Source organism: Neovison vison, chromosome 5 (genome assembly GCF_020171115.1).
Source record: "Neovison vison isolate M4711 chromosome 5, ASM_NN_V1, whole genome shotgun sequence".
Classification (NCBI taxonomy): Eukaryota; Metazoa; Chordata; class Mammalia; order Carnivora; family Mustelidae; genus Neogale; species Neogale vison.
The window spans coordinates 47476670-47502414 of NC_058095.1; the positions used below are offsets into that span (position 1 = coordinate 47476670).

The 25745-nt window shown below is 50.7% G+C and overlaps 1 protein-coding gene and 1 long non-coding RNA gene across 6 annotated transcripts in view; one reads left to right on the top strand and one right to left on the bottom strand.

Moving 5' to 3' along the window:
• The window catches only part of LOC122906633, a 30879-nt gene extending 5765 nt beyond the window's left edge, over positions 1-25114 (top strand). For 2 of the 5 annotated variants that reach the window (XR_006384575.1, XR_006384578.1), the window contains exons 2-7: positions 7739-8225; positions 9709-9830; positions 13154-13281; positions 15091-15221; positions 16417-16613; positions 24898-25114. This is a non-coding gene — a long non-coding RNA (uncharacterized LOC122906633). Of the gene's footprint in view, positions 1-7738; positions 8226-9708; positions 9831-13153; positions 13282-15090; positions 15222-16416; positions 16614-16706; positions 16898-17023; positions 17062-24897 lie in introns of those variants that run through there. The other 3 variants (XR_006384579.1, XR_006384577.1, XR_006384576.1) reach the window with 3 other exon arrangements.
• SP2 (Sp2 transcription factor) lies at positions 1122-25745 on the bottom strand. The gene is made up of 7 exons (XM_044248804.1): positions 25705-25745; positions 12660-12736; positions 10934-11908; positions 5209-5521; positions 3929-4103; positions 3510-3703; positions 1122-2363 (listed from the first exon to the last, which is right to left on the bottom strand). Exons 1-7 carry the CDS (start codon positions 25709-25711, stop codon positions 2263-2265), a joined length of 1842 nt encoding a protein of 613 aa, XP_044104739.1. The 5' UTR covers positions 25712-25745; the 3' UTR covers positions 1122-2262.

Genomic DNA, 25745 nt, shown 5'->3' on the forward strand with positions numbered 1-25745 from the left:
CGTCTCCCCGCTGCCTGTGCAGCAATGAGACAGAGGCCGGATGGAAGCTGGTTGTGGAGCCGCGGTGCCTGGGGAGAAGCACCGCTGGGCTGGGTCTCCCAAAGGGCATGTGTGCAATGATCAGGGACAGAGAATCTGTGATCTGAGGTCATTACCTTTTTATTTCTATAGACATGAGGGTGGACTGGCTCTGAGGAAAAGCTCTTTGGTTGCCAAGGCAGGCCACCAGTGACAGAGGACAAGCAGGGAGGGAGCGGAGAGCGCAGCACCCAACCCGGCAGGGCCCGGCACAGAGCCGTGACCCTTGACCCTCACTGTATCCCTTTGAGGTGAAGAGGAGCTATTGTTAGGAGAAAGCACACACTGTTCCGTGTGACTCACTTCTCCCTTTAGCCCAGATGCTCTTCTGGCCCTGCTGGGTTTAAACACATGCACGGACGTTCTTCTCAGAGCTCTGTGCTCCACCACCACACCCCACCCCACCCCGCCCAAGAGCCCCACCAAAATCACAGAGCTGTGGCACTTGTGCTGCCCTTTCTGGGCTGGAGGACGGAAGGAAAACACAATCCGTGGCTGGGGTCCTCTCCTGGGTAGAGCTGGGTGCCCGGCTCTCCACCCTGGGAATGGAACTGCCTTTCCTCCAGACTCTCCAGCCTCCTGGAGGTGACGAAGCCAAGGGTCCTCTGGCTCTCTCCACCCCACAGTTCTTGCTACCAGGTTTGGAAGCTGAAGCCTTTCTCCCGGGACCAGGGAGCTGAGCAGAGGAACTTACTTGCCCCAAAGGCAGGCAGTGCTGGGGCTTGGGTCTGCTGACAGCGCGGGTGCCTGCTCCCATTCCTGCAAAATGGGCTTGCAGAGCAGGAACGCCAGCACTGGGCCCTGCCCCCAGGTCCGATCCGGGTGCTCTAGGGGCTCGTGCCAGTGCCTGGGGTTGGGGGGAGGTCCGTGTGGCTGCTGCCCTTTTTGGGCTGTGGCCTGCATCTGCTGAGGTCAGGAGGGCCAGGTCCTGCCTTGGTCCCCGTGCGGATTGCTGGTGGTGGCCGGGGCTCCCTCTTCTGGAGTCCCCCTCTCCAAGCTCTTCCAGGGGAGGGGTAAAGGAAGCTGCACTGTCAGGTTGCAGATTTTGCCTCAGGCAACTAAATTTATTAGCAAGAAAAAATTTTCGTCAGCCCAGTGCTGACCAACAAAGTACATCGTTAATAAAGGATAACAAATCTGTCACTTAATTCATAAAACATACCTCAAGCAGTTACAACTAAAAATAAAGTTGGATTTTTGTTTAATTTAAAAGCCTCAAAAATAACAAGCAATATGTTTTTAAACATGTAGTAGACACAATTGTCCATTATACAATATACACTGTACACAAGGAGGGCTGGGGCCGGCAAGGGTGGGATGAGGGGGGAGAGGGAAGAGGATCAGGAGGTGAAGGTGTTTTTGTCTGAATCCAGATTTGAGTTGAAATGCTGTGTCATTTAGAAAAGAGAATTGCTAGAGTGAGAAAAAAATCCGTATGCTCTTCATTGCCCCCCAGACCCTAAACTGAAGCAGGCGTGGGGGAGGTGAGTAACGAGGACAGGAGGAAGGGAGCAATTAAATAAAACTTTAAAGCACACACAATACACAGTGTTCATCATCTGAAGTAGAGTATAAGGCAACGTTCTCCATAGAAAAAGAGGGCATCGGTGGGTAGCTTGACTTTTTAAATAGAAAGTTGGAATGTGCTGGAGGAGAGCTGTGGCAGGGCTGGGCATGTGGAGTGGAGGCAGCCCCGTGAGCCTCTCCGGGGGAGGGGGAGTGCCAGTGGTGCCCTGGGTGCAGGGTCCCAGGGCATCCGAGGTGGTTGGCGGGGCTGGGGAGGGGTGTGTGTTGGGAGAGAGAGAGAGAGAGAGAGAGACATGGCACAATGCGACTCCGGCAGTGTTGGGGGGAAAGGGCTGGGGGGCTCACTTTGCTCCTCGACGGAGTGAAATTCATGTTTTTCCTTTGGAAATAAGGGTTCCCACTCGTCCTGGTTTAGAACGTCTCATTGGGCATGGCCAACGTCCACGGTCTGGGCAGGCCGGGAGCTCGAGGTGAGAGGGGAGGGCCAGGGCGGAGCCAAGGGGCTTGAGAGGGAGGCGAGTGTGGGGCAGTGGAGCCCCTTCCTGGGGAGACAGTTGCAGAACAGAAGGGAGGGGCCCAGGGCAGCCCGGGGACCTCCTTTCCACCAGGGGCCCAGGCAGGACGCAGATAAGGGACTGAATCCCGGCTAGATTGGCCTTACAAATTCTTCGTGACCAGGTGGGTCTTGTAATGCTTGGTGAGATGGTCACTTCTCATGAAGCGCTTCTGACACTGGGCACACTCGAAACGTTTGTCCCCTGGGAAGACAAGATGCAAGTCACTCAGAGCCCACGTGCAGACGCTGTCCTAGCAGACAAGGGAGTGCGTGTGTGGTGTGAGGGGCACCCTGTAAAGCTGGCCTGGACACCCTGTTCCACCCACCTCCTGCTTACGCAGCTGCTCCCTAGGGTCTACTCCCGCAAACCCTTTGGCAGTTCTCATTTCTCTGTGCCCCTGAGTGACTTCCCTGCGCCTAGGGAAGACTGTCATCTGCTTCCTTCTGATCTCCATCCCTGTGACTAACCCCAGCTCCCTGTCTTCCCCTCCTAGGAAAGCCCCATTCCTCGCTGACCTGCCAGCTGCTGTTCTGAGTGTTGACTCTTTGGCCCCTACAGGGCGGGGGGGGGGGTGCAGATCAGCAACCCCCCCTCCCCATCAGCCAGGGGCTGTAGTTTTGGGTCGTGTGTCCCATCCCCATCCCCAGGACGGCAGTCCCAGGACAGGGTCTGGGACTCTCGCTCTAGCAGTGGTTCTCAAAGTGTGTACTGGGAGCCGCCGGAGATACCGGCAGAGGTGTTTGGTGGGAGATGGACGAACATTTTTCTATTTTATGGTCCTGTATTTATATACCAGTGCATTAAAACATATGACTATGGTATCAAGCCCATGGGATCAAACACATGGCACTGGACACAGATGAGTAAAAATAGTAAAACAATATGCGGGAAATCATTTGGTAAATAACAGAGGAGAGGCAGTGTGGAAAGTCGCCAGGAGTGTGGACCTGGGAACCAGAGGGCCTGGGTTGAACCCAGCTCCATCAGTCACTGGCTGGGTGACGCGGCCACCTCTCTAGGCCTCAGTAGAATGGGTTCAGTCAAAGAGCCCTCCCCACAGAGTCATTCTGAGGGTTAAATGAGTTCACGGGTTATAAGCACCGTACAATGCTGGCCCTCTACATCAGGGCTTGTTAAGTAACTATGCGGCGAAGTTGGGGACGCTGGGATGGGTAAATGGCCTCCGCTTGGGAAACACTGCCATGGAGGGCTGGTTTGAAAGAATTTCCTGGGTCATCCTGGCCCCCCCTGAGAAGAGTCTGCAGGTCGCGCTCAGTGGGGCAGCCCGTCGGCAAGACCAGGAGCCAGGGTGCTGCTGAAGGCAGCGAGGGGGTGCGGCCGGCTCACCTGTGTGCGTGCGGGCGTGCCGCTGCAGCTCGTCACTCCTGGTGAATCTCTTCCCACAGAAGAACCAGTTGCAGACAAAGGGCCGCTCGCCAGTGTGCAGGCGCACATGGGCCCGCAGCAAGGATGTCTTCCGGAAAGTCTTGCCACAGTCGGGGATATGGCACACGTGCTTCTTCTTGCCCTGCTCTCCAGACCTGGGAATTGGGTTGAGGGGAAGGGCCGGAGGGAGTGGGAAGCCAAGAAAGGGAGGAGGTAGAAGATGGAGCCAGGACAGGACGGAGAACAGATGCAGAGGTCAGGTTCAAGGGCATGGGAAGGGTGAGGAGGACAGCCCCTTTCCATCTGTGTCCCAGAGGAGGGCTAGGGGAACGGGGCACGTGCCACGCTGGTGGTCTGGACTACCCCCGCCCCCACGTTACCTCTTGTCCCCATCCTTGCAGTTGGGACACGTGCAGGCCATGCGGCGCCGCTTCTCCCCAGGCTGGGCCTCCCCAGCCAGGGCCTGCTCCATCTGCAGCTGGATCTGCGTGGGGCTCAGCCCACTGATGGTCAGGTTGTTCCCGGAGACGTTCTGCACCGTCAGCTGCTGCTGCCCTGTAGGGCGGGGTGGGGGGTGTGGAGTTGAGGATACAGAAGCCAGACACCCATCTGCCCACGATAAAGGGCATCGTGGGGGCAACTCCTATTTCTGTGAGGCTCTACTGTGCCACATACAGTTTTCAAGGCTTCAGATGTATTAACTTGCTTAACTTTCACAACTCCGTAAATCAGACACCATTATCCCTTGTTTACAGCTGAGGAACCTGAGGCTCAATAACTTCTCAAGGTCAGAGCTAATCATTGGTAGGACTTGGATCTGAACCCAGGCGGTTGATGTCAGTGTCCCAAGTCACTACCCTGCCCGGGTGACTTCAGTGAGGAAAGCTCCTGTCTTGGCTTCGCTTGGAGTGTTTCTTCGGAAACTCCTCCAAGCTCAGGCCCTCTTCAGACACCAACTCTGCTCCCAGGAAGGTCTCCAGGGACTTTTGGTACTAAGAGTGAGAAACCAGGACAAAATCAAGTCCTTTCCGACTTGCATAAGGCCATTCTCAAGCAGGGGGAGTGTGACTGACCTAACACTGGTGTCTCTCGGAGTGGAGGCATCCCATGCCCCTAACCCAGACGCACAACGTGTAAGTGCACACACTTACACAATGTGTAGGTAAACATATTTGTAAGGATGGAGAGAGGAGATGCGGAAAGCTCCCACTACCTTGAAAAGTGCTCTTTGCTCAAGCCATTCCCACTGCCGAAGACTCCATCCTCTCCTTCCCACCTTAACTCAAGGCTGTCTCCTTCTAGAAGCCTTCTTTCAAGTTCCTTTACCTGGAACCTCCCCTGAACCTGTCTCTCGGGTCTGTACAAAACCAATCTGCATGGGCAGGTTAGCTGGAGAGTTTTCCTGAGTACATCTTACTTCCCCATTATACTCAAGACCTTCAGCTGTCAGGTGGCGCCAACGTGTGTCTTAAACAATCTCACTGGGGTCCTTACAGTTGTAAGGACCAAGCAGACATACTCTTAAACTAGAAGGGGCCAGGCAAATGATGGGCAGTGTCCTCGCTATGGTGACTGGGAACCCCAGGCTGGCCCAAAGTTCCCATGGGCGGGGCACACAAGCCAACTGCCCACACCCTGGCTCAGGGGCTGCCCCCCTCACCGCCGGTGTTGGTGATGGTGACAGGCACGCCCTGGACCTGGACCCCGTTGATGTTGATGGTCTGCATGGCCTGGGCCGCTGCTGCCAGCTGTGCTGCGTTCAGGCTGATGATGCTCCCAGCGGGGGCGATCTTTGGCAGGGGGCGCTCTTTCCGGAGAATTGCGGCAGAATGCTTTTTGCTGGTCCCGCTCAGATGGGGAGCACGGGATGCCGGGCTGCTACAGGAGGTGGCAGAGGTGGCTGCAGCTGTTGTCGGGGTGCTGTCCTGGACAAGGACTGTCTGCACCTCACCGGAAGGCGTACGGATGTAGACCTGGAAGGGCGGGAGCAAAAGGGTCAGCGCCCCAGGACAGACTGGGCCTCCCACTCCTCCGGTACCTTTGAATGCAGTGTCACCCCACCCCAGCATCACCCAAGAGAGAAGTGGGGGAGCCTCTCGGTCCACCCAAGTCTCTTCTGACTGCCCAGACCTACATTCACGCTGCTGATGGCATCCCCGTACTGAGGTAGCAAATGCTGACTGCTGACTGGAAACCAAACATGAATTTACTTAGCATGGAAAGATACAATGCCAGCCCTCAAGAATTAGAGAATTAGAAGGCAGTGAAATGGTAATGTCACAAAAGATGCACCGTGAATGACCACCAAATGAAAACAGCTCTTAGGAGGCACGATCAATGAGAAACAGTTGTCCTCCACCTCAGATTGGCAAAGATGGAAAAAGAAAATCTAATGCTCACTACTGGTGAGACAGCAGGGAAACAGGCACTCACTCTTCCATCAGGAGCAGGAGTATGAGGTGGTCTGGGCTCGCTGGAGGGAAATTTGGGAATGTGTCTCAAAAGGCGTCAAGATATGCATGTTAGAGCCTGAGTGGGACGAAGAGGGCTTTTGTGCGGCATTGATGACAGCGGCCGGGCACGAGTGGGTCGAGGACATGTCCATGTGGGAGAGCTGAGATCCAGAAAGGAATATATTGAGGCCAAAGGAAGCAAGGTTTCTTACCGTCAGAGAAGAAGTATACAAATATGGAAAGGGAGAAACTAGAATGAAGTGTGTGGCACTAGACAGGTATTAGAGATATTGTGGAAACTCGTGGGTTTCAATATTAAGAGAGAGATATAAATGTGTGTATATGTAGGTGTATGTGTATGTGTCCAAACTTATTTTTTTTTTTTTAAAGATTTTACTTATTCATATCCACCCACCCAGGCCTTATGTGTGTACATATATGTGCATGTGTATTTGTATTAGTTCTTGGCTGTGTCTGCTGAGAAGGGCTGGAAGCAGCAACACCCAAGGGGCAATGAGCTCGCCCAGCACTCGGGTCTTTGCTTCTAAATATCATGCTCCACTAAGAGGAACCAAGGCTCCTTGGAGAAAAGAGCTCATGCCAGGTCTGGGGGCAGAGAGAGTACAAGAAAAGCCTGGAACACCTGTGGTACCAGCAAGAAGGTCCTCAAGAGGGGCGCCTGGGTGGCTCAGTGGGTTAAAGCCTCTGCCTTCGGCCCAGGTCATGATCCCAGGGTCCTGGGATCGAGCCCCACATCGGGCTCTCTCCTTGCCAGGGAACCTGTTTCCCCCTCTCTCTCTGCCTACCTCTCTGCCTACTTGTGATCTCTGGCAAACAAATAAATAAAAATCTTTAAAAAAAAAAAAAGAAGGTCCTCAAGAAACAGGGGTAACACGGGAAAAGGACACAAGAGCCCCCTTGAGGGGGCGCCCACTAGTGGGTCAAATGGGGATAACCTGAACATCAAAATCATAATACTAACGGATTACAACCCACAGAACAAAATGGAAACCTAACACTCCCTGTTCACCTAAATAAACAAATGGAGAAGAGAAAGACTTAAGCGACTGTCATCCCACTCTCCAAGAAGAACGGTAGATCCCAGGGCTGGGGCTAATAGATAACAAGGAGCGAAGCACTGACGCCTGCCACAACAGGGATGAACCTTGAAAACACTATTACTAAGTGAAAGAAGTCAGTTGCAGAAGATCACCGACTGTCAGATTCCGTTTAAATGAAATGTCCAGAATTTTGCACAGAGACAAAAAAATGGATCCGTGGGTGCCAGGGGAGCTGGGGGGGAAGGGGAAATGAGGAGGGACTCCTAAAGGTACAGGGTCTCTTCTCGGGTGATGAAAATGTTCTCAAATTAGACAGCAGGGATGGGTGTACAACTCTGTGAATATACTAAAACACACTGAGTTGTACACTTTAAAAGGGTAAATTTCATAGCATGTGAATATCTCAAAGCTGATTTAACGAACAACGACAAAAAAAGGTGGGAGTAGGCCGGGGGATACAGAGGCCAACCTTGAAGCCCTCCAAATGGCTGAAGCCAGAACAATGTGAGCAAGAAAATAAATAACATGGTCCTGGATTATAATCCAAGGTATAAAATAAATACACATGAGCCCCTGCTGCTATAAATAAATGACTAAAAAAGTAAACTGAGCAAGGAAGAAAAAACCTTCTCATGATAGAAGAATTCCAAGTAATATTACATACTTTCTCTTTCAGGATGGAGAGTTCAATCCCCACCCCTGAAGATGGGACTTAGCAACGCCCTTCCGAAGAACAGAGAAAGGGAAAAGTATAACTTTCAACGAAGATCAACCTGGCAAATACGGCCTTAAGCAGCGCTGAAGGTTAACATCAGGGACAGGGTGTCACCAGGACATCGTGGATAGCACATGCCCCTCATATAACGTAGGAGGGCCATTTCACCTCTGTAGCATACTTTCTGAAAGCCCATAACCCCGGAGTGGGGGAGAGTCTGTAGGATACTTGACCAATACACTGCACGACTGTCAAAATCATGGAAAACAAGGACCAAAAGCTATCACCTGAGGTAACTGGGGAGACATGCCCACTGAGTGCAATGTGGCATGTGGACCAGGTCCTGGAACAGAAAGAGGACATAAATGGAAAAGCTGGTGACCTCTAAATCAAGCGTGGAGTAGTTTAACAGTCATGTGCCAATGTCAGCGTCTTCATTTTGACAAAGGTACCTGGTCACGTACGATTATTAACAATGGGGAAACCAAGAGAGAGGGGAAACACACGGTCTGCACTACCTTTGCATCCTTTCTGTAAATAGAAAGTTCTTCTAAAACGAAACATTAAGAAAATCTCTATCATAAGAGAAGATACTAAAACAAGTGGGAAAAAGGTTGATGAGGAATGGGATATTCACATCATGTCAAAGTACCTCCCTACAAAACACTAGTTCGTTACAAAGAAGAAAAGGTGTAGAAATCTGGTGAACATCACTTTGTCACCAGTACTGAGACAAACCGAAATCACACAGCCCTTTGGGTACAGTGAGAACGCAGTATCCTGTCTGCGATATTTCTGAAAAACAAAAGACAAAACAAAAAAACCACAACCCACATGTCATGAGGAAACATCATATAACCTAAACTGAGGAACATATTCCAAATAACTGGCCTGTGGCCTTCAAAAGTGTCAAAGTTATGCCCATCAAGTGAAGATTGGGAAACGAAAGACAATGGCATGTTTCACTGCCAGTTTCCTAGATCTGATGGTTGTACTGTTGTCATGGAGAACGTCCTTGCATGTAATGATGAGACATGTTCTATAAAACACTTCCAAGTCACAGGGATTATGGTGGTAACTTACACTCAGATGATCCAGGAGCAAAGTTATTTGTTTAAAAAAAAAAAAAAAAACAAAAAACCTTGCTGTGATTTCGATTAGGGTTATTTTTAATTCCTGGGTCGTCTGGGACTGTGCTTCTCAGTTAAAAGCAAAGAAACAAGATGAACCATGAGAGACTATAGACTCTGAAAAACAATCTGAGGGGTTTGAAGTGGCGGGGGGGTGGGAGGTTGGGGTACCAGGTGGTGGGTATTATAGAGGGCACAGCTTGCATGGAGCACTGGGTGTGGTGAAAAAATAATGAATGCTGTTTTTCTGAAAATAAATAAATTAGAAAAAAAAAAAGAAAAGAAAAGAAACAAAAGTCCTGTTATCCCTTAATGAGCAGATCAATCTCATCGTGCCTTTTTTGCATATCACTGCTATTTTCTATGTATCTGAAGTTTTGGTCACTAGAACATTTTTTGTTCATAGTATAGAGCAGGGGTCAGCAGAGTTTTTCTATAAAAGGCAGGCAGTACATACTTTAAACTCTGCGGGTCACGATGAGGTCTCTGCCTTGTAGTGCGAATGCAGGGCACAGGGGCATTCCCACGTCTGCATTCCAGTTTTGCTTTATTTACAAAGCAGAAGCGTGGGCCAGGTCTGACCTCAGGCTATGGACTGCCCATCTCTGATACAGAATATAATGCCTTTCCAAAACGTGCATAGGCTTTGCCCCACTCTGAGGAATTTAGTTAGCTGTAAGATAATTAACTGTAGTACCACTTGTGTGATATAAAGCACTTCAGGATACTGGAAAGCTGTGGCATCTTTACGAAATAAGGTCGTAGGTAAAACTTTCTGTGTATGTATGATTATTTCCTTAGGAAGACCTGGGTTGAAGCCCTGCCTCCATCAATCTCAAGATGCGGGACCTCAGGGAAGGGAGGAGAGGTACCACCAAGGATATGCATGGAAGCCGCCATCACCTGAGTTCCTCATCTGTAAGGTAGGCCTGGTAATGGAACCTCATAGGAATTCTAGTAAGCAAATTAAACAATTTAAAGAAAATCACTTGGCAATACATAACATGCCAGGAGGGAGGAGGCATTCCAGGGCAGGCCTTAGATTTTCCTCCTCTGTGACTTCCTTGTCCACAGCTTAATCTCATTTCCACCCAGAAGAGGACACAACTCCCCACTGTCACTCAGTGTGATGCTCCAGTTCGCTCTCCGAACACCTGGATTATAAACTCCTTAATGGCAGGAGCTATGTCCTTATATTTTAAAAAGATCCTTAACAACAACTACCACCACCTTGTCCTCAACTTTTGTAGCAGGAAACAGTAAGTCAACATAAAAAGTGGAAAAGAGCGTGGGGGTTAAAGTCAGAAATTTGAGATGAATCCTGGCTTTTGTCATCCGTGCCCCATAAGCTCTTGGATACTTCCTGAGTTCCACGTTCTTCATCCACAACATGGGCATCACCTCTGGCATTTACTAGGCATACACAAAGAATAAAACCGCCTCACAGAGCCAAATAGGTTCTAGAGTAATCCAGCACCTTCATCTAAGCCCCCAATAAGAATACTCTTACTGAATTATTAACATCCCAGATGAATCTAGCGTTAAGTCTTCCTGCCATCAAGCTGGGCTGTGTCTTCCTATTTTTTTCCTTGCCATTAACAATGACCGGAATTTGTCTCCTTTGTTTTCTTGCTTTAAATCAAATTCTACAGTTCTGCCTGAGATTTGTTTCATTCTTGCTACCGTTCTGAGTCTGCAGTTCTATCGTAAAAAGCAGATTTTATTATTAAAATGTGTGTATCTGCCCCCACCCACCCTCCAAAAAAGACTTCTCCCCAAAAAGAAAAAGCAGACTGCAATACAGGTGTATGGGGACGTCTCATCCGATTTCTAAGGATGAGCTGTCTAGAACCATCTGAACCGAAGAGACCCTGTATGTCGGCGGAAATGGCCCCTCACCGCCCACCCCAGACATCACAGACTCCCAGCACTCAGGTCAACCCGGATGCATCCGCAACCTGTTCCGAGCAAGCCCAGGGGGAACAGAGTGTGAGCGGGAGGCAGGCGCAGAGGGTGCGTGTGGTACCTGAGTAGGCGTGGGCTCAGCCGCCTGGATCTGAAAGTTCTGGGAGGGCTTCTGGGGGACGGTGGGGAGGGTGGCAGATGCCGCCTGCACCACCCGCAGGGCCTGCTGGGGGATCTGCACCACCTGCTGCTGCTCCGCCTTGGGGGGCACCACCTGCACCTGCTGGACCACGGCTGGCTGGCCGCCCCCAGGGCTCTGAACAATGAGCAGGTTGTTTCCCGCCTGGATGATGTTGTCCGCGGTGGTCTCGATCAGCACCGTCTCCACCTGCTCGGCCACGGCCACGGGGGGCTGGGAGGCAGGGAGACTCTTCTTCCTGGCTTTCTTGTTAGTCTTAGACAGTGGGGTGGGGGGGCTCTCCGTGAGGAGCTGAGTGGTGGCCCCGGAGTCGCTGGTGTTCACAAGGCTGTTGACGGGGAGGGTGAGCGTCACGTTGCCGCCACCACCCGTCAGCTTCACCACGTTGGCCCCGCTCTGCACAGGGGCGGTGGTCGTACTCGACTTCTGGACGGGGGCTGGCTTGATGGGGACGGGCTTGTGACTGGATGGTGAGGGGGTGATGATGGCTTGGCTGGTGCCGGGGATGATCTGGATCTGGTTGCTGAGACCGGGCTGGACCTGGATGGTCTGGGAGTTGCTCGCCTGTATCTGCGGGACCGCCTGGTACTGGATATTGGCACTCGATCGGGTCCCTTTGTTGATCACAGTGGGGTTCTGGATAGCGAACACCAGCTGCCCCCCAGGGTAGGACGCACTCAGTTGTGACCCCTGAATCTGGAGGATGTTTCCTTTGGAGGACAAGATTCCAAAGCTATTCTTGCCAGGACTGAGAGGGAGAGGGGCAGGTTTGATGGGGACGAGTTTCCGTGGCGTGGGCTGGGGGGGAGCAGGAGGCGTCACTGCAGCTTCCACAGCTGGAGGGCCGATTTTGCTACATGTTGCAGCCAGCAGGGCTAGAGGAGATGGCTGGGAATCCTGCGGGAGAACAAGCAGAGGAGAGATGAGCCATGAACCTGCTGCCCAGCCACCCCTTCCGCCCTTCGCGGTCGTCTCCTCTTGACAGGCTCTTCGCCGCCTCTTTGGCAGGCACAGTGCTGCCATCATTCCCTTCCCTGGTGGGCAGAGGATCTGCTGGCTCCTCTTTCTCTGAGGGAGAGAGGGTAGGCAATGTCTTTCTCAGGAAGAACTCTCCAGAAGGCTTCGTGACAGGGTGAATAAACTCCCTTACTTCCCACAAGCCTTGTGTTTCAGGGGGTCATGGAATTATCCTCAGCTCTCAGGCAGAGGTCCGTTGGCCCATCACAGGGGTTAAGGGGCCCCCGATTCCTCAGCTGAGGAAGGACTGAACGGGGACAGAGGGAAAGAGGACGGGACAGGTCACAGGAAGAATAAACACTTTGGTAAAGTGGGGAGGGCTGCTCTTTCGAGGTGACCAGGACAGAGCCTCTGGAGTGTAGGGACACAGCCTCTATTTCCCTTTTATGGTCAGTGGGTCTGGTGGAAGGGACCTTGAGTTTAATCCTGCTTTGCCCCTTGACTCAGCTGTGCCACCTCTGATAAGTGGCCCTGGCTTCTCAGTTCAGAAACAGGAGACAACCAAGCCTTCCCGGCTCAGGGTGTCTACAGCAAGCCAGGACAGAGTTTCCAGCTGTGGTCTGCTGTCACCTTCAGTGAGTGCCTCCAGGCTGATGCCACCCCCAACCCTCAGCACCCGCTGCCCGCTCACCTGGGTGGTGGAGGCGGCGGGCTGCAGGTAGTCACTGGGACTGACAGCGGCAGTGGCAGCCATGCTGGTCTGTGGATCTGTTGGAAGAAAAAATGGACTAATGCACACGATGCACCCACGGAACCCAGGCCCATTGGCCTCATATCCCCTCTGTGCCTCTCTCTGCTGCTGCTTCTCTGAGAGGTTAACCTTTCCTCACACCTCCTCACTCAGGGTGAGCAACCCTACATCTTGTTCAGTGGATGACCTCTGCCCTCCAATGACCTGTCCGACCCAGGCTGTGAGGGCAGCTGGTCCCGTCCCCAGCCATCACGAAGCCTGGGAGAGCGCAAACATCCCAGACTTTGCCAAGACCAGCTTCAGTGACCTAATGGAGCTGTCTCTGCGGGGTACTGCTGACTCTCTCTAGCTAGGTCGGAATCCTTATTTGGTGGGCAGCAACTCCGCTTAATCCTCTAGTTCTAACCCAAGCTTCCTGCTTACTCCTGCCCTAGCCAGAAGCCAAGCCAGCCTGAGAAAGAAGCGTCTCTCAGCCAGCATCCCTGACAAGGACATGCCTGCTCCGTGGGGAAGTCTTAGGTACTATATGCTTGGCCTTCACCACAAAAGCCCCGCAGCCCAGGTAACGATCTTCAGCACACGTGTAACCACTTTAAGTGAATTTACGTAGGATAACAGGTACGGCCCCAAAGGCTTCACCAAGACTAGAACTGAATATAATGAGAAGAATGAAAATAGAGTAAATTCTATTTTTGTTACATGTGTACATATTTCTAGATGTGAACATGGCAGGAAAAGTCTTTGAAAATGCTGAACTGCTAAAACCCGTTATTTTGGGGGGGGTAGAATTTTGCTTGATTTAAAGAATTTTTTATCCTGGTTTTTCTGGATTTTCTCATTTTCCCACCATCAATATACTCTATTCTGCCTTTTTTTTTTTTTTAAATAAAGAAAAATAAAGAATGTTGAGGAAGTAATGAAGGGAATCTCTACTCTGAACTTAAATCTGATATAAGAGAAACAAGTAAAATGGAATTCCTGAGAATTTGGGGGAAGAATCAATGCCATCTTGTAGTTCATCAATCATCAGGCAGTGAGACTTGCATCCGAAACCTTTGGAAGGTAGCTTTCGGGAAGTACAGAAAACAAGGTTATTATTTCAGAGAAATAAACTGTGTGAGAAGCCAACAGGCAGCTCTAGACAAAATCGTATAGGGAAGATCCCGAAATATGACAGACACTCATCCTTGGCAAATCCGAGAACGCATGAGCAAACAGCACACTACAATTCCTGGAGGAAACAGTGACGGTAAGGAGTAAGTACGGGGCTGCGAAAGCGGAGTCACGCTGTGTCTTGGGGTTTTGCGTATGGGGTTTCGCGTGGATGTCAAGGGGAAGGTACAGACTGTGGTCTTTATTTCAACAAAGCATCTAAATGAAATCTTCCTAATATTCTTAAAAGAATGTTAAGGGAAAAAACTACAGGCAGGATGGTCTCATTTGGGGGCTAAGCCCGATGTGCCTCCCCCTAAAAGGGCTGAGATCTGTGCATCTTGAGGGATCTACTGCTGCCAGGGTAGCCAGGGCGTCTCGGACTGCGGGGGGGCATCCCAGGGCGAGGGTCTGCAGCTTCTCCTTGGAGCCGTGTGCTTTTCCTGCCAGAATGTTTTCTTCTTGTGTTATCACCGTGATGGGCATCTTTTAAAAACAAACATCCAGTGGGTGACTGCTCTTTACCAAGCTTTGCGTGTTTTGGGGCCGGTGTGTGTGTGTGTGTGTGTGTGTGTGTGTGTTTACAACTGTACTGGTGCCAAGTGGCACCACTGACTGCGTGGGCTAATTAAGACAACTTAATTCTGCATGTTTAACTCATGCTATATTTGTGCAAAGTGAGGGATGATGGCTCTCAAGAAGCGTGGCAGGAGTGTGCCGCTTGGCACAGGACACTGCAGGGTAGGCGTGCGAGAAACTCAAGCAGCCTGAGTGTCAAGTCGGCGGCGCTGATGCTGACAACAGTGATCGGATTCATTCAAATGTCATCCGCCCAGAATGGGGCTGTTGCTGGGACTTTTCCTGGCTTCTCTGGGAGTTCTTTAATTTTATAGGAGCTGGGTCAATGAGCTGATAAACAGATTTGCATGCATAATTAAGTTGCAGCATTATAAAGGAAACTATCTAAGTTGACTCAAAAACAGTTTTCCTTTAGAGCCCTGGCGTTCCAACCATTTAGACCACGAACCACAGTTACAAAAACAGTTTAGTGAGGACCCAGTGTGCGCACACCCACACACTTCCCTGTCCTGGGCTCACGCGGTGAGTCTCCTGAAATACAATCTGCCCTTACTATGTGTGATGGGCTTGGGTATTTTTCTACTCTACTTTGTTTTTTTAAATGCTGGTAGTGACTCACTCCATTGGTTCTGTGCCCTAGAGAATGGAAAATGTGGCTTTAGAGTAGCCGATCCACTACGCAAGCTTGGAAAACCAGGCGAAGACCAAGCAAAGTTCAACTAGCAGATGTCACAGAACAGAGAAGGATGATAATAAGAACACCGGCTGTCGGTATGAGGGTTCAGAGAGATCTTTAAAAACTAGTAGGTGCAGTGCTTTGGAGCACAAAGTTCTAGACCTAAATGAGAGTTGGGGTCATGCCGTCATCTGTGGGGTGGCTGGGGTACCCCTCTCCGGCTGTGCCATCTACAGGACAGAGGGAACAGCACCCTCCTGGGATCCTGGCAGGCGTCAATAATTACTACAGAGGCAGCGAGCACACAGTGGGTAATCACTAAATAGTGGTTTAAACTTGGAAGCTGAGTACATCCTGCACTTGGGGTAAAAAAAAAAAACAAACCTCGCATACATATAGGACGGAACAACAGAGCTTAATAGTGGTTCTGTGAAAAAGCCCCAGTGAGTTCGACTCAAAGCTAAACGCGAGACAAGAGAATCTAGATGTGGCTGCCAAAACTCTACTGCAATTTTGGGATTGCATTCCCAGAAAGTTCAATCATGGAGGAATAAAAAAATCGTCCTAGTGTGTTCTGCACATTTGGGTCACATCTGGAGTGTCAGGTTTCGTTCTGAGGGATATTTTGAAAGGGGCATTTTCAATTGGAGCTTGTTCAGAGGACAGCAGCAATGGTCTGCCAGGACTAGTGAGACCCACCAGGGCATTCATCCCATCGCTGGTTCCAAGACTTCGTGAAGGGTGGAGACGTCAAGAAGGCAGACTCTGAGGTGCCTGGCTGGCCCAGCAGATAGTGGGTGTGACTTCTGATCTCGGGGTTGGGAGTCTGAGCCCCATGTTGGATGCAGAGTCTGCTTTAAAAAGGCAGACTGCAGACTAACAGAAGGGAGAACTTTGAAAAAATGTCATCAGTTGCCTTTTGAGGTCATGTTCTCCCTTTTCTGGTATCGTTTAGACAGAGGCAGGATGTGTGTCTCTGCTGGAGATGGGAGGTCTAGATAGGGTGGGAAGCAGAGTTAGATGATCTTTAAGATTTTTTTTTAATTCTCAGACCATGTTGCTGTTAAAAGCACAAGCTCAGTTAGTTGCCGCCAAGTCTGGGAAGGGAAGCCAGGGGCTCTCCCGGGAGGCGCCCCTGGACTCAGGTTCCCTTAGCTAAAATGGGGGACTGACCCTCCCGCAGATACCTTCCGCTAAGGAAACGGGCACAGAGCAGGGTGCAATGAAATGAAAACAGGCCTCATGGTTCTTACTCAACTCCCTTTCCCATCTTCCTCTCTCCCCCTATAGGCGTCCTTACCCTGGATTCAAAACAGTTTGGAGATGGGGCTGGGATCAGAGCAATTCTTCAGTTAGGAAGTTACAGCAGCATTTACTGAAGCAAGCGGCCAGAACTGCTGGGGCTGACATTGTACCTTTTCTGTTTGGTTTCATTTTCCTCCCCAGCCGGCTCCTGAAATAACCCTCTAGCTCTCAAACCAATGTTTGTAAGTATCTCTCCGAGTGTCCCTCTGAGCTTTGCGGCCCCTGGGCTGTGGCTTGGGCAACCAAAGCAGAAACCGATCTCCCTGTCATTGCAGAATTATATCCGGGGATTAACCATGAAAGGGAAAAAAGCAGCATTTCCAGTTGGGTGTTTGAAAATGAAAAGTGGTTCAGAAGGAGCGTAGATACGTAACTGCAAGACTGTGATCAAAGGCACTTTGAACCTCATTAATTTGCAACTTTGTATTTAAATGTGTAATTTGGACATAAATTGTGCTTAAATTTGTCTTCGTACTATTCACAGTGAGGGTAACTAGTGTATGAAAACTGCAAAGGGACCCCTGGGCATCATCACGCAATTGTTTTATGCCACTTCTACCATTTTAACCGTTACTATATTTGCTTTTACCAGTTTACATCCGGTCACTGAAACCTACATTTAGCAACACAGTAAGTGGGATTTACTGAGTATTCTTGAAAGAAAAGCTGCACTCCTTTCAGAGCTCAGTCATTTGGACTTTTCATTAATTCAGAGTGGCTAAAACTTTCCCAACAATCCCTTGGCTGGTGAAGATTTACTGTGATTTATTACACAAGCAAGAGTAGCTCTCTTTGGCTCCAAGGAAACTTCCAGGGGCATCAAGCAAGGCTTCCAGACTGGGGGTTTGGGGGTGGGGTCTAGGGTCTGATGGCACCACCCACCTTTCCTTCCCCCATACTGGAAGCCACTTTAGTTCCAATACCAGCAGAAAAGACCTCCTCTCCGCTGCCCCAAGCCTGTGGCTTTTTGTGGACAGATCATCCATTTCCACCACCATCCCCTCCAGCTACAGCCTGTTCTTCCCCTCCCTCCCTGGCCAACTTGGTGGAAAAGCTGCCAGCATTTTACCACTGCCCTCCTTCCTCACTTGCTCATTTCCCAGAGCAGCGGCTCCTGCCAACCTGGCTCCTGCCCAGGTCACCAAGACCCAACAGACCCTCTTAACCAGTTCTTGACCCTTTGACTATTTCCTCCTCAAAATTCCCACAGTCTTCTCCTACCTCTCCAGCCTCCTCTTCCCCTTGTGGGCCCGTCTTCCTTCTGCCATCCTTCAATACTGCTGTTCCTCAACACCCCTCCTTCTCACCCAATACCCGTTCCACGAGTGACCATGCCCACTCACAAGGCTTCAGGTACTATCCAGACTGACGACTCCCGGGTCTGTGTGTGGCCCCAGTCTCCCGAGTGGCAATCAGGGACATCCAGCCCTCTGGGGGCTTCCCACTTAGATGCCACAGGACTGCCCCCACTGGGCCGCCACCTTGGCCTATTCTCTCCCGTGCTTTCTCATCTCCAGCCTCCACAGGCCTCTTCCAGATCCTTGCAGTTGGCATTTCTGCTGCTGTCCTTTCCTTTCTCTAACTAACACCTACCCACCCTTCGGGTCTCAGGCTGGTTTGTTCCCAGCGAAATTTTTTGAATTTTTTGAGAGCCCACTCGGAGGCACTTTGTCATTTACTCAGACTCCTAAGGGGAGGTTAAGCCCTCTGATAACCCCCACCCTTTAAATAATCATGGGTTTAAAGTCTATCCACGTTCACAGGAGGGTGCCCGGGGTGGGCCCGGCCAGTTTCCCGGCACTGCTGCAGGGGTGCCCAGCACGCGACCCAGTGGCCGTTCAGCGCCGGCAGGTTGGATGAGCCTTTGGTTCAACCAGCCTCTCTCTGGCATGTCTAATCACAAGGAAACCTGAACGTCATCCTCATCGCCAGTGACTCATCAAGTCCTCATGACTCTACCTCCTAAATATAAACCTCTTTCCAATCCACTCACAGCTCTCCATCCCCTTCGCCATGACCCTGGCACTAACCACCTTCTGCTCGGCCTGGAATACGGCCCAACGCCTTCAATATAGGTTCCCAGGCTCAGGCCTTGCCCACTGTAATCCAGCTTCCACTAGCAGTGTCAGAAGGAATCTTTAAAATGCAAATCCCATCCAGCCACTCCCCTGATTATACCCTTCAATAGCTTCCAGAAGATCTTATGATAAGCTTGTAAAGCCAAAGCAATCTGCCCTTCCCCCCCCACCTCTCCTTTATCTTGTGCTCTTCCAACTCTCCCCCACAGGCACGTCAGTGTTTTCTATCTCTGGAACTATGACAAGCCCTCTCTCACTTGGAGCCCAAGTCTGCGCTCTCTCATTTATCTGGCCGTTTGTGGTCCTTAGAGCTTGGTTTATAACTCAGGTAAAACCCTTCCTGACCTCTTCCCTCCCAGCCCCCAAGTCTGGGTCAGGTGTCCCTGTTCTATGCCAGTGTATAGGCCTCACAGCCCCCTTCACAGCACTCACCCCAGTCACAGAGCAGGGAGTGGTATCTGTCCTACAGATCTTCCCCTGGGCCGGCTGGGAGCGCCAGTAACAGGAAGAGGCCTCAGGCAGGATGCTGAAGCCCTGGCCATCAGACTGGGGGCCATTCCAATGGCCTTTCACTTGGGAGCACTACTCCTGAGAGGCAGGGAATGAGAGAAGGGGTCCTAAGAAATACCACAATAGGCTTTAGGAAGCTCTCTTCCCTCTGGAGAGAACTCCGGTCAAAGGCCATAGCCAGACCTCGGGGGTACTGCCCCCCTTTTTTTTTTCCCTTTGCCTCATGGGTTCCTACCATGGCTTTCTTGGCCATGTGCTATGGTATTTCCCCTGGAGGAATTTCACTCTGCACAAACAGCCCTTCTGCTGGCTATTTTGGTCAGCTCAGCTGGGCCGGAAGCCAACAGAAGAGTTTCTGAGCCCAGTCTCTCCCAGTTGCCTGGCCTGGAAGAATTCAGAGCCGGTAAGGGAAAAGCAAGTCGAGGCTGGTTTACGTGAACAAAGTTGGAGCTCCAAAGGCGTTTCTAAATGAGCTAAGAGAACTGGCCTCCTGGAGGGAGCAGCGCTGGTAGTTACACTCGAAAGTGCTGAGAAGCAAGTCTCCAGCATAATAACCACACAGAAGAGCTCAGTAAGGGTAAAAGGAACTTCACTGACTTCCAATCCTGGAGGACAGCTGTGAGAGGCCGCTTGCTAATGCCTCAGGCCAGAGGAGGAAGGTGGAAAAGATCTTGTCACCACCCAGACACCTCAGGAGCTGTAGAGTCTTCCCTGTGCTCAACTTTGACCCCAGCCTCAGTCCAGGACCCTTATGGGGGCCCACAATTTCATTAAGAAGCTAAAATTCCCTACATCAGCTAAGTTCCATTATTTCTCTCCTTTGCAAGCAAAATCCCTTTCCAGTTACCCATAATTGCTGTCCCGAATTCTTCTCCTGCCACTCCTGGAAATGCTCCAGGTTTCACCACATAAACGGCTCATGCGACCAGTGGCCTCACACTGCGGAGTCTAACAGTTAGTTCTTGGGCCTCATTCTATGTATTGATCTGACTGCGGACCCCTCTTTTTGAAACACTTCCTTGACTTGGCTTCTAGGACACACTTGCCAGGTTGGCCTCTCTAGCCATTTCTTCAAAGACTACTTTGCTGGGTCCTCCTCTCCTCAAATTCTAATTGGTTGCATGGCCCCAGGGTGCCGTCTCAGCATTTACTTTTCTTCTGTCTACACCTGTTTCCTAGGTGATTTCATCTAGCTTCACAGCTTTAAAAAAAACCAACAATACACAGGTTCTATACAGTGATGACTTCCAAATTTGTACCTGCGGACTTGTAAATCCAACTGCCTACTGACATCTCTCCACATGGATATGTTAACAAGCATCTCAAATCTAACTAGCCCCTAATACCGTCCTAATTCCGTGTCTCCTTCAAACTTCCCCACGCGGTGGCTGGAATTCCGTCCTTCCAGCGGTTTGGTGCTAAAAACCCTGAAAGTCATCCCTGCCCCTTCTTTTTTTCCCCACACACTATATCTGACAGTCAGCAGACCCTTTTGGTTCTTCCTTCAAAATAGATTCAGAATCTGACTGCTCTCGCCACCACCTCTTATCACCCAGATTCAGGTCTTTGCATCATGTCTCCCTGGTTAAGGGCAAAACCCTCCTAGCTAGGCTTCTGACCTTGTTCCCATCAGCCTATTCTCAACATGCAATCAGAATGAGACCCATCCACACGTCATGGTACTCTTTTGCTCTGAGCGCCCCCAACAGCATCCCCTCTTCCATTCAAAGTCAGAACCGAAGTCCCCACCGCGACACATAACAGCTCTACGTGACCTGTCTCTTGTCACCCCTCTGACCTATCCCGTCACTCCCCTTCATTGCTTCAGCCACGCTTTCCTCCCTGTGGTTTCCCGACCTGCCAGGTCTGGCCCCTTCTCAGGGCCTTTGCACTTGCTATTCTCCTTCACCCTCTGCCGCCTACCCCGGACTGAGCAGGGCTGACTCTCTCCCTTCTGTCTGCTTTTACTCACAGGTCACCTCCTCACTGAAACTTCCCCTGACCACCCTATGTAAATCGCACCCTTTCACATTCTTCTGTCCTTTGTTCTTAGCACCTCCCATCATCTCATACCGAGCAGTTACTTACTTCAGTGGCCCACTGAGATGTCGGCTTCCCAAAGCCAGGGATTTCCCTTTGCTTTACCCACTGATGTGTCCCTCCACCCGGCACACAGTCGGTGCTTAGTATATTCTCTTGGAATGGATTAATGAATGAAACCTCGAGGCTGCAGAGTGGGACTCCCTCAGTGGAGTTAAAGAACCACAGGAGAAAACCCACAGATGTGCGTGTCCTGGCACAAGGCTGGGATCCACCTGGCAGCTCAGCGCAGCTGACGCAGGCCCAGATGAAACTCTCCAGCTGCCAGTCACCTCACAAGGGGACAAGTGCCTGTGTGCAGACAAGCACCGGCCAGTCCTGCTCCTGGACAAATATCTCCAAACCCACACCTCCTCACCACACACCAGGCACCACATTTCAGTGATTCTTTCGATAAATACATGGCCGGGGCGGGGGTGGGGGGGTGTTCTTTTCCGAATGAGTTCAGATAATGAGAGCACCTGCTCTATGAAATCCTCTCCTCCAAACGTGACTGTCATTTGCTGGTTTGCATCCTGCTGGGTCATACCCAGTGGTCCTAGAAGGGGCTCTGGAGAAGTGAGTTTGGGGACACAGGGCAGCGAGGTCAGTGGTGGAAAGTCCACTCTGACAGAGCAGCCCCAGGAAATGGTTCAAAGAATACTGACCTCACAACTGTCTTGGGGAAGGGGAAAAAAAAGAAAGCAAGATACAGTTTTTTCCCGCTAGAAGTGCATTCTGTACAAACGCTTTTTCTCTGCTTTAGCACATTTATTTGAGTCACTCCTGAATTCATCCCAGGCGCGGACTGGTTCTGAGTTGAGTGCTGACTTCATTTCCCTGGGGAAGAGAGGGCTGCCTTACCATTTACTGTTCTGAAGGCTCAGAAAGGTTTCAGTCTGTGTTGAGGCCAATCTGAGAAGACTTCGGTTAGACATGGACAGGGGCAAAAATATTCCCCTTCCAATCACATGGCCCTGCCTGCTGTCTCTGAGAAGCCGCTTTGTAGATTCCACCGAGCCTCAGAGGAGAGGTAACAAATACCCCGAAGAGGAAGTTCTAGAAAGAGGACATCTGGCAGGGTGCAGGCCAGTGCCTGCTGCTGGCTCCTGGGCCGCATCCACCTCAGGGCTGAGATGAAAGAGGCCACCTAACAGCCTAAAGCGTGGCATAACAACAAACCGGTATCTCAGAGCCCTCAGAATCAAAACACCAGTCATCCAAGCTACACCAAGGCACTGCGATGCAGTGAGGCTCCTGGCCAGGTAGAGTACGCGATTCTGAGGCTGAAATAAACTGCAGCGAAGGGAATGAGGTGTCCAGAGGAAGCATTCAAATGGGGGGGGGGCGCCCTGCGCGCAGGCTCTTCCCATGACACAAACAGCCGTGACATCTCAGCACTACTAGGAGCGGTTCATGGGTGCAGACTGAGCGACCTCTAAACTGGGCACTCAGCCTCTTCCCTCTCTCTTGCTCCTGAGCAGAGCTAGTCTCCCCAGAGCCCGCCAGCCCGGTGCCCGCCCCGATGAGAAGCACAGTAATCCCCCTGTGTCCGTGGTGGCCTGGGAGCACTCAGAAAGAGCACTCCCTACACACGTGGTCGACGCCATGGCTTCCCCCCAGTAGCGAGTGCAGGCTGCCTTGCTCTTGGGTTCTCTTTCCAGCATCCTGTGAGGCAACAGAAAAATCAGTTTTCCATTCTGGAATCCTATCAACTAGAACAAATCTACCAGTACCACCTAGAGGCATCTCTTCTAGGGCGATCTCTAATCCCTTCCCTACTTAGGCTGACAATGCCTTTGAGTTGGTAATGTTGCATGTTTTTACTTAATTCATAGCAAAAAACAACCAAAAACATCAACAAATGCATTCCATCATGAGGTCTATTTCTCAGTCCAGCTTGTATTAATTTGGTCCAGCATGTAGGTCCACTTTTCCTAGCTTAGAACTTACTAGAAGTTCCCTAATCCAGTTAAGTGACCCAAAGGAACAGATATATCAGCCAATAAACTCGTAAGAAAGTACTGGAGTTTCTCCAAATAGATTTCCCTTCAAGCCTTCAGCCCTCAAGGTTTCAGCGGGACCACATATAACGATTTAAACTCAGAAGTGTTCATGTCTCTACACTTTCTAATATTCTATATGTGCTTTAAAGCAGTGTTTCTCTGTATCTTTCATTCTGTGGCCACTGCCCATCCCCTCCAAAATAATTACATTTTCAATCCTTGGAAGCCAGGCTTCCAATACGTGTGTAAACAGAGAATAGAGGGAGCGAAGATTAGTCAATAAAGGACCATGCTACATGTCCATCATAGAAATGGGGTGACAGTCTCGAAGATTACTGAACTCAAGCCAACACCAGGCTCTACTGATGGGCAGCAACAAGTTTAGAATGTCTTCCTAAGGGCCCTGGATGGGCAATACTTGCTTAAAGCAGACTCGAATTATCACATGCCTACAGCAAAGGACGGTTCAGGCTAAAGGGAATCTCCAGCTTCTCCAGAGGGCTGCTATTAATCAACAGAAGGAGGAAGTTGAGGCCAAGATATCCAAATGAACCACCCTATCTGCTGTTTATGCCCTGAAGCTCCTTGACCCAGATAATTTGCCAAAATCTTTTCACAGCTTCCTCTCTCCTCTGACAGGCCTCCAGAGGCCAAAACTAATAGAAAAACCAACCAACCAACCAAGCAAGCAACCTGGCCAGACCCTTGTGCTGTCAACACTGATGCAAACTCTTCCTCCTGGGGCCAGTTCTCCCTACTGGGCAGTCAGCTGAGGATCTGATTATGAACTAACTCCACTTGGGTCTCCTTGGCAAAGACTGTGTCTTTAGCTCAGGGGAGTCATAAATTTATGTCAGACCAGCTTTTTTTTTTTTTTTTTTTTTCCTTGTTGCTGCTTTCAAATGAAGAGGTTAAGCCTCTGTACAACCAAGTGGAAGAACCAGAATTAGAAAACTTACCAATCGCCCCAGCCAATGAGAATCCATTTCCAACAGGTTCTAATGCCTGTTAGAAGCCACTGGAACATTGACATCATCAGCCCAACTGCTAGGTTGTCTGACAGATTCGCCCCCTCATCACACACAAGAATTTAAAACAAAATAAGACACTGCAGTTACATTCATTATTGCAGACAACATGTATCTTTGTGTTATTAACCAAAATTACTTCTACGGTGTGGACTCTACCACTATTCCTCTAACAGCTTCTCTGTGAACTGACCAACACCCTAAACTTTGTAGCCCTAAAAATCTTACCCAAAACACCAACTCAACACCTAGTCCTTCATTATGATACTGAATGTCTTCTGGGTTAGAGCATGCAAGTTTTAGATAGTGCATGCTAGTGTACCTTGAAACACTCATCACTTGTAAATCATCCCTTAAAATCAGTGTAATGGGGGACCATGAGCCAATTCATTGCTTAAAGCAGATCTCTAGCTCCTCCCTCCTTTTCTCTAGGAATCAACAAGTGAACAAGAAGTAAATTCAAGAAAAACAAACTTTGGGAGAATGTGCACTGAGAAAAGCCAGAGGGAGTCCCTCTAGACCAAGTTAATTGAGAAACAAACATGAGGATATACTGGAATAAAAAACAAGGAATGCACTGAAGACAGGCTTCTCAATTGCCCAGAAAAGACACAGTTCTTTTTGAACTAATTAGAAAGCCACTGGGAACATAAGCCAAGAAGCAGGATAGGAGGCTGAAAACCATGAAGTCAGCAATGGGGATGGAGGTAGGATGGAGAAGAAAGTAAGTATCTGTTTTATTTTATTTCTCTTGTCATCCCTTAGGTTTGCACCTGGCTTTTGGAAATCAGCAGTACCCCCCCAACGGAGCATCAGCTAACAGGCTGGGAACTCTTTGTCAACAAGTTCTTAAACGGCCCACAATTCGGCTAAGAGCTTGCATGATTCTTGCTGGTGCTCAAAGACCCAAGTAAAAACAATAAACGGAGGCTCTGCCCACTCCGCAATCTAAGGCGAGAAGTCATCTGTCCTAGGGGGTGCTCTCGTGTCCTGACACCATTTCTCCATTGGTGCATCGGGAACCAGGTTGGGTTCTATGCCCAGGAGTACCCATGTGGTTGGCGCCATCTGCATTTCAAGCATTTCCTTGCCTCTCTCTGCACTCGGAAGGGCGCTAATCGCTGGCGGGCACCCGGAGTCAGAGTGCAGAAGGGTCCCCCCAACACACGGCAAGGACTACGAGCGTCCGCCACCTCCTCGGGGCGGATCCAGACTACGTCCACAGGCCGGGCAGCACTGAGGCGGGTCGGCAACCGGGCGGAGGGGATGCCAGGCCCGCCCGGTTGCCCGTACCTCTCGCCAGCCCCCGGAAGCGCCACCCTCCCGCCCAGCGGGCTCCGAGGGGGCGGGGAGTCGAACGCCCCCTTCCGGGTGCCTCCGCCCGGCTGGCCAGCCCCGCTCCTCCTCCGGGCGGGAATCCTCCCTCCCCCGCCCCTCCCGGAGCCGGGCCCCGGCGCCAGGCCCGGCCCCAGGGGGGAACCCCCAGCCCCGGCTCCCCGTCCCTGCGGCCTCTGCCCGTCTTCCCGACCCTTGGGGGCCGGGAAGACCCCGCCGGCAGCGGCCAGGACCCACCGCTCATTACGACATCTTCCTCCCTGGCCTCCGCCGCCTCC